The sequence below is a fragment of the Suricata suricatta genome, chromosome 16 (genome assembly GCF_006229205.1).
Source record: "Suricata suricatta isolate VVHF042 chromosome 16, meerkat_22Aug2017_6uvM2_HiC, whole genome shotgun sequence".
NCBI classification, from domain to species: Eukaryota; Metazoa; Chordata; class Mammalia; order Carnivora; family Herpestidae; genus Suricata; species Suricata suricatta.
Genome location: NC_043715.1, coordinates 53,812,015 through 53,821,081, shown reverse-complemented (window position 1 = coordinate 53,821,081; position 9,067 = coordinate 53,812,015). Strand labels below are relative to the sequence as shown.

At 39.2% G+C, this 9,067-nt stretch overlaps 1 protein-coding gene and 1 non-coding gene across 2 annotated transcripts; both read left to right on the top strand.

Annotated features, from left to right (window-relative positions):
- The first annotated feature begins 4,498 nt into the window (after window positions 1-4,498).
- Window positions 4,499-5,503, top strand: LOC115279872 (vomeronasal type-1 receptor 4-like). Its single transcript, XM_029924373.1, has one exon. It carries the CDS (start codon window positions 4,499-4,501, stop codon window positions 5,501-5,503), a length of 1,005 nt encoding a protein of 334 aa, XP_029780233.1.
- Window positions 5,504-8,656: 3,153 nt separating this feature from the next.
- Window positions 8,657-8,761, top strand: LOC115281309. The gene has a single exon (XR_003904223.1). It is a non-coding gene; the product is annotated as a U6 spliceosomal RNA (small nuclear RNA).
- The last annotated feature ends 306 nt before the right edge of the window (window positions 8,762-9,067 follow it).

Here is a 9,067-nt window from a genome sequence, read left to right as displayed (position 1 = left end):
TCAGGCAGAGAAGGACAGATACCATATGTTTGCATTCATAGGTCTAGCAGGAGAACAGGAGAAACCTAATGGAGGACCGGGGTAAGGGAAGAGGGAAAGAGAGTTGGGGAGAGAGAGGCACGCAAAACTTGAGAGACTAGTGAATACTGAAAATGAACTGAAGGTTGAAGGGGATGGGGGTGGGGGGAAAAGAGGTGGTGGTGATGGAGGAGGGCACTTGTGGGGAAGAGCACTGGGTGTTGTATGGAAACCAATCTGACAATAAACTATTAAAAAAATAAAGATAATGTTAATTTATGAATCATTACTATGAAGCCCATAGTACCTTCCTTATTCTTCACAAATCTGTGTGACAGGCACTGATATTATTTTCATGGTAAAGATGGGGACAATTAAGGCAGAGAGAGGATAGGTGATTATGCTAGTTAGTAGCATAGTGGGGACTTGAACATGGATGGAGCGGTAAATGGTAGTGCATCTAACCATCATCCTCTACCAAGGAAGCTAGTGATCTGTAGGCTTTGTATAATACAGATCTATTTAATGTTATTAATCTTATTGTATACCCATCACTTTATATTAGATTGGTAGCATTCTATTTTGTAGTTTGGGTTGTAAAACATTTCCATTTATGTGTTGCCTTTATCCTATAAACCAGTGTCAGTTTTGAATAAAGATTTAGAAGTTATAATAAAATGCAATGCACTGATTACAGTTTGATACTATAGATACCTGCCCCATGACAAGCTGGATTTAATGAATTCAGACTGTCTCCATATTGGGATGTGTCAAATCAATAAGTAACATTAAAAATTTTTAATGTTTATTTACTTTTGAGAGATAGGGACAGTGCGAGCAGGGGAGGGTCAGAGAGAGAGGGAGATACAGAATCCGAAGCAGGCTCCAGGCTCTGAGCTAGCTGTCAGCACAGGGCCCAATGCGGGGCTCGAACCCACAAATCGTGAGATCATGACCTGAGCTGAAGCCGGACGCTTAACCGACTGAGCCACCCAGGTCCCCCAATAAGCACCATTTAGTAAGAGCTTATGGTACATATAAGGGCAGTTCGGGGTTTGGGACTTTTTACAGTGAAAAACTGACATGAAGTTCAAGGGCGTGATGTTATAGGATGGCTCATAAAGTGAAAATAAGCAAACAATTTAACCTTTATGATGATTAGTTATTATAATGGGGGCTTTCAGAAGGCAGGGGATTGATTAAAAGTGATTATCTTCTACTGTTTTTAGGAGGATAACTTAAGTTTCTTTTATGATTATCAGAGGTATTTACAAGAAGTGACCTAAGGGAAGTTTTGCTTGTTTTGTAGAATAAGCTAAATAGAGTTTTACTCCATGGTTTTGTCTGCTCAGAGAATTTCCAAGTCATGTCTTTATTTTATATTTAATTTTGACATTTGTTTTTATGCCAGAAACAAAGGTACAATGGCACATCTCACAAGAATTTCTTAACACTATTGTGGGTGAAATAATGGGACATGAAATACTTAACATGTGACAAAATAGAGTAGATGGAAGCTAAATCATTACTGACTTCAGATAATATACTTATCTATTTGTTAATCTCTGAATTAAGTAAAACTATTAGCAGTAATTTGTGAAAGATTTTAAATTTTTTTAATGTTTTTTATTTATTTTTGAGAGACAGAGAGACAGCATGAGCAGGGAAGGGTCAGAGAGAGAGGGAGACACAGAATCTGAAGCGGCTCCAGGCTCTGAGCTAGCTGTCGGCACAGAGACCAATATGGGGCTGGAACCCATGAACTGTGAGATCATAACCTGAGCCAAAGTCAGATGCTTAACCAACTGAGCCACCCAGGTGCCCCTCTACGGTTATTCTTCTGTTTAGATTCCCTATATCTACAAGGGGTGGTAGAAATGGTGAATATTGGTACACTATATTTTGCAATATATCCGGCTTGAAGACTAAGAAATAATTCATTTGCTGTAGAAACACATTTCAAGGGAACAGAGAATGCAGTAAGATACACATGTGTCATGGCTAGTCCCACACGTGTCAGACTTCAGTGTTTCCTGCTCCTTCCTATGAAACCCTGTCTGCCTCCCGGGATCGAGGAGAAGAAAGCGTCTTCCCATCACTTGCAAAGGTCTCGTTGGGGATGATGACTAGAAACTTGCTGTTGATTTCAGCAATTAACAATTGGGGGGAAAAGTTTGCCACAAATATTCCCAGCCCCCCACACCTGTACTCTCATCGTGACTGCAGGTGAAGAGAAAATTGTAGTTCCACGGGGAGGTGACATCATACAATCACAAGCCCATATCTAGTGGGTTGACAGCTTAACCTCTCTCTCACACGATACTGGCTGTTACCCCCATGCGCGTCCCAGCAGCCAAAGAGACTCCAGTGAATAATTCTATGTCAGTCTAAGGGGCAGAGTCTGCAAGCCAAGAAGGGTATTGGGAGTCTAGGTAAGTGATCATATTGGGGAAATAAAATGAATCCTGGATTTCAGCCTGGTCCAGTTTCAAAGCCACACAGAAAGGAGGATGAATTCTGATGCTTGCGTTGAATCAGTAAAGAAAGACAGGGTCCTGGACCTTCACCAATCCCTGATGGCTCCTGATGTAATTTAGTAGAACTCTGACAGTGACAGTTGGTGTTAATCCAAGTGATAATGAAATCTAATTTTTAATGTGAATGTCTGTAGATCTAAAATAGATCTGCATCCAGGCTACCTTACTAGCTGAGAGTCAGGATTACTGCAGATGCATATAATACCTTTATGGTTCATAAAAGCTAGGAAAAAAATCTGCAGAATTATCAAATCCTTTGCAGAAGCAGTGCATATGAATGACAATGGCTCAAGGAGAAATGTTTCTCTCACGGTGTATGACATGATTAAGGTTTATGACGTGATTAGTAGAGACATTAATTTTTTCCTATTGAAAATATCCATGATCCATTGATTTTGGTAAGACCATTTCCTCATCTTTGGTAATTAGGGGGGAGCATTGAAGGAAATGGCAATGTTACAAAATGATTTCAGATGGCAATTAGACACAAAAGTATCTTGTGAGCAATTCTCTGGTTTAGAAATATTATCAATCGCAAGCTCTGAAATTTCAATTTATAAAATGTACAAGTTTTCACATCTCAGATTTCATTTTGTATATGTATTATAGGAAAACATGTTTAATAAAGCTTGCATTGCCAATGTGTTTTCAGTTTTTAAATTAATTTATTTTGAGAGAGAGAGAGAGAGTATAAGCAGAGGAAGGGCAGAAGAAGAGAGGGAGAGAGAGGATCCCAAGAAGATTCCACACTGTTAGTGCAGAGCCCGACACGGGGCTCAATCTCACAACCCTGGGATCGTGACCTGAACCAAAATCAAGAGTCGGATGCTTAACCAGCTGAGCCACCCAGGTGCCCCGCCAATGTGTTTTCTCAAGTCATGTTACTAAACACATTAGTTTGGAATTTGAAATTAGTGATACTGAGTTTCTACTCTATAGTACTTTATCACATATTGGTGTTTCAAGTTCCATAGTTCACAGCACAATAGAGCATTAAGTGATTTTTGTGATAGGTATCATTTCATTGCTGATATAAATTAGTGTTTCTGTGGCCAATCCAATTCACAGCCAGTAGTACATTCTATACAATTTGTCATGGAGCAGATCTGTATCCAATTATACTGCAATCAGTGCATCTAGATTCTATGAAGAAAAGCATAACCTTATTCATAATAGGTCTTATTTTATGAAGATTTTATAAGATTTTTTAAGATATTTAACCTTATTCATAATAGGTCTTAGCCTATACAATAAAAATTTACATGGAAATGGAAACTTGTTACAAAAATATAAAAATGCCAAGTACAAAATAGTATGTACAGAAACATCTAAATATACTCCTGTATTTTGATGAATACATCTAACTAGCTTTGTTAGAAGAGCATTGTGCTTGAAGGCACTGCCATTATACCAGCCCAGCGAGGTTCAAATCTCCCCATTTCCATAAAAACAGTTAGAATTTGACAAACCACTAACCTTTCTCTGCCTCAGTGCTCCTTATTTTTTCCATGAAAATGCTCATACTCACACTCTCATGAAGTTGTGAAGAACCAGGATGTACATACACCCCCTTCCTAGTATTAATGATACTCTGCAGAAAGCACCTAACATTAATAGTCAATACTTGAAAACCTGTTAAAGTGTGTTAGCTATAAACAATTATTTCTTTTTTATTTTTTTAATGTTTTTTTTATTTATTTTTGAGAGACAGAGAGAGACAGTGCGAGCAGGGGAGGCTCAGAGAGAGAGGGAGACACAGAATCTGAAGCAGGCTCCAGGCTCTGAGCTAGCTGTCAGCACAGAGCCCGACGTGGGGCTCGAACCGTGAGATCATGACCTGAGCCGAAGCCGGACGCTTAACCGACTGAGCCACCCAGGTGCCCCTAAACAATTATTTCTAAGTGGGAGCTAAAGTAAGAAGAAAATATTGACTTCAAGCTGACATGACACATGTTTCTCATGCCTCATGTTCCCATGCAGGAATCTCTGGCTCGAAAGATGTCTATCACCCCCTGGGAACTGACAGAAAGGCCAACAGGGATTTGGCAATGAGCGTGATCTTTCTATTACTGATGATGGTTGGGATTCTGGGGAATTTCTCTTTTCTTTGCCATTATCTCTTCCTTCACCTGACAGAATGCAGGGCAAGGTCCACAGATCTGATTCTCAAGCACGTGATTGTGGCTAATCTCTTAGTTATTACTTCCAAAGGAATCCCCCAAATGATGACAGATTTGGATGTGAAATATTCCCTTAGTGATTTTGAATGCAAACTTGTTTTCTATGTTCACAAAGGGGGCAGGGATGTGGCCATTGGAACTATCTGCCTCTTGACGGCTTTCCAGGTGGTCATGATCAGTCCCATGGACTCTAGGTGGGCAGGGCTTAAAGTGAAATCTCTGAAGTACATGGGCACCTCCAACATCCTCTGCTGGGTCCTGCACATGATGCTAAATATTATTATGCTTTTCGTTACAACCAGTAAAAGGAGCAATACAAACACAACAAGGAAAAGAGATCATGGCTACTGTTATTCCATAACTAGTGGCTATATAGCAGAGTTACTGTATATAGCAGCAGTATTGTTCCATGATGGTTTTTATTTGGGGCTCACAATCTGGGCCAGCGGCTCCATGGTTTTCATCCTGCACAGACACAAGCAGCGGGTCCAGCACATTCTTCGGAACAATCCCTCTGCCAGATCCTCCCCTGAGACCAGAGCCACCAAGAGCATCCTTGTCCTGGTGAGCACCTTTGTGTTCTTGTGGGCACTGTCCACTTTCTTGCAGATTTGTTTGGTAGTGTATAACAACCCCAGCCTGTGGCTGAATAACACTTCTATGCTAATCACCGTGTGTTTCCCTGCTGTCAGTCCCTACATCCTCATGAGTTATGACTCCAGACTGTCTACCCTCTGCTTTCCTTGGAAAGGAACAAGAATCACTTAAGCTTGTCATAAATATGTAAACTGTATGTTTATTCAAATGGTTATTTGTTTATTCATAATCCCCTTCACTGTAAAAGCACAGCTATGAAATAGTCACAAGAGTAGCAAACAAGAATAAGTGACCTTCTGCTCCTAAGTAAATAACAATGTGAATGGCAACTATAAGTGAAATATAATCATGTTAATATTTATGTAATTGAAATTTATTAATGTTTGCAGTACAGGAGTTCAGCTTCTAATAGTGATTATTGCGGAAACAATTTGGAGATCATAAAGAAGTCATTAAGAATACAACTTTCAGGGCATCTGGATGGCTCAGTTTGCTAAGCGTCCAACTCTTAGTTTCAGCTCATGATCTCATAGTTTGGGAGACTGCATTGTGCTGTGTACTGACAATGAGGAGCCTGCTTGGCATTCTCTCTCTCTGCCTATCCCTTACTGATGCACTCTTTCTCTTTCTCTCTCTCAAAATAAATAAGACTTAAAAAAAAAAAAAGAATACAGCATTCAGTCTGACACAATAAACTTTCCAGACATTAAGTGCTAACAGGACTGTAGGAAAAGCTCCCCAAAACAGGAGCACCAATATACATTGTCATTTAGGAAACTGAAGAATGAAGAGCAGTAAGTGAAACTGGTGGGTAAATTCAGTTTCAGATAGTACAGCCATTGAGGGATAAGTAATGAATTTTACATTACATCCTCACAACCCTAGGTATTTGAAATAAGATGTTATGAAGGGAGAAGAGTATATTTAAAATGTTTTCATGTGGAATAGCCATTTAAACCGGAGTCAGATAACCGAGATCTATTTTTTGCAGATTTTTTAAAATAATAGTTTATTGTCAAATTGGTTTCCATATAACACCCAGTGCTTCTCGCCACAAGTGTCTGCCCTCCATGACCATCACCCCCTTCCCCCCTCCCCCTCCCCCTTCAGCCCTTGGTTCATTTTCAGTATTCAATAGTCTCTCATGGTTGGCGTCCCTCTCTCTCCCCAACTCTCTTTCCCCCTTCCCCTCCCTATGGCCCTCTGTTAGGTTTCTCCTGTTACACATATGAATGCAAATGTATGGTATCTGTCCTTCTCTGCCTGACTTATTTCACTTAGCATGACACCCTCGAGGTCCATCCACTTTCCTACGAATGGCCAGATTTCATTCTTCCTCATTGCCATGTAGTACTCCATTGTGTATATATACCACATCTTCTTTTTCCATTCATCTGGTGATGGACATTTAGCCTCTTTCCATGATTTGGCTATTGTAGAAAATGCTGGTTTTTTGCAGATTTTTTTAAAAGATATTGTGTAAAGTGTTGCTTATTAAAAATGCATTCTGCTTGGGATAAAATTTTATGCATTTGGGAATCTGTATAAGGTACTTTCTTTCTAATAAGGTGAAAATACCAGTTGGGCATGTTGACAGAAGTAGGTTCCCAAGGTGCAGTCCCATGACCCAAGGTGAAGCATAATGTTAGGGTAGTGTCTTCCTTTCTCAAGAAGTGATGGGGCAATGGTCATTTGGAGGGGTAAACCATGAATCCATTTTATTGATGAGTAATTTTTGGCCTGTGGCTACCGAAAGGAAGAAAATGGACATTTCTACAATTTTACAAATTATTTTAATATTGGTTTTTGCTACATTTGTATCATAAAGCTCATATGAAGAACTGAAGTTTTAAATATTAGAAACAATGAATTTGTTTTGCCTGATATATATGTGTGATTATATACATACATACATATATATATATTACATGTTCTGTCAAAGAAATAGAGGAACACATCTTAAATTCGTGGTACACTTAAAGATATGTACAACACGTTACACACTAAATGATATGTTTGTATTTCTGTGTATTTGTATTTGAATGTATGTACATAAATGTATTTATGATTATTGTGTTTATAAATGCACATTTACATTTAAGATAAAATTGTTTGTTTTGCATCCAAAACATTATAAAATTGTAAATTAATAAAAAAATAGCAAACTGCTTTAACATTAAATTCTATTTTATTTGGTATGTGTATCCAGATATTGGTTGCTTAAATTTACATGGAATACTTTTTTCATCTTTTTGTATGAATCCTTATATTTGAGGTATCTCTCAACTTTTTTTGAATGTTTATTCATTTTTGAGAGACAGAGACAGAACACAAGGGTCAGAGAGAGAGGGAGACACAGCATCCGAAGCAGACTCCAGGCTCTGAGCTGTCAGCACAGAGCTCGACGTGGGGCTGGAACTTAGTAACATCATGACCCAAGCTGAAGTCCGATGCTCAACTGACTGAGCCACCTGGGTGCCCCTAGAAGTAGCTTTTAAGGCTAATGCAAAAGTGCACATATTTAAGAATGGATTCAACAAGTTCTTGCCTGATCTTCATTATACCTGTTCTATTTTTCTTATTCTTTCTATATTAATTTTTTCATATGAAGTATTTAAAATAATTATAACTTGGGGCACCTGGTGACTCAGTCCGTTGAACTGCTGCCTTCGGCTCAGGTCATGATCTCACAGTTAGTGAGCTCAAGCCCCACTTCAGGCTCTCTGCTATCAGCACAGAGCCCGCTTCAGATCTTCTGTCCCTGGCTCTGTGCCCCTCCCCCACATGCGCTTTTGCGCTCTCTCTCTCTCTCTCTCTCTCTCTCTCTCTCTCTCTCAAATAAACAAACATTCAAAATATTAGGTGCTCTTGGGTGGCTCGTTAAATTAAGCATCTGACTTCAGCTCAGGTCATGATCTGGCTGTCAATGAGTTCCAGCCCCACGATGTGCTCTGTGCTGACAGCTGAGGGGCTGGAGCCTGCTTCAGATTCTGTGTCTCCCCCTCTCTGTCTCTCCACGCCCCCCCCCAAAAAACCATTAAAAAATTTCAACAATAAGTATAATTTCTTTCCTCTAGGGATAGTAAAATTCATTTAACTTTAGCAAGAGTACTTAGTGTATTTGCATTTAATGCACTAATGGTTATATTCCGGATTGTAATTACCAGTTTATAGTGTGGTGTTAGTTACACCGGTTCTATGTTCTGTTTTTCTATTATAACTTTCTTTTTTATTTTGGAAAGAATTCTAAATTTTACCCCTTTCAATTTGGTGGTTGTCCATTTGGCATATTTTAATTTTTAACTTAAAATTACAGCATACTATGCTTGCTTTGGCAACACACATACTAAATTTGGAACAATACTAGAAGATTAGCTTGGTCTCTTGCAAAAGGATGACCCACACATTCACAAAGTATTCCATACTTATTTAAATTACAGCATTTCATTAAAAGCTCTGCAGAGTAGAATTATTTGATAGTTTTAAAAAACTGGATAGTATGATGGCAACCCAAGAAACCAGTACTCTCCCAGCATGTTTTCTTGTTGATCCGTATTATTTATTTTTTAAAAATTTAGTGTTTTTTATTTAGTTTTGAGAGACAGAGAGAGACAGCATGAGCAGGGGAGGGTCAGAGAGAGAGCGAGACACAGAAGCTGAAACAGGCTCCAGGCCCTGAGCTGTCAGCACAGAGCCCGATGTGGGGCTCGAACCCATGAACTGTGAGATCCTGAC

Coding starts and splice junctions, on each gene's coding strand:
- LOC115279872 (XM_029924373.1), top strand. CDS start 4,499: ATGACACATGTTTCTCATGCCTCATGTTCCCATGCAGGAATCTCTGGC.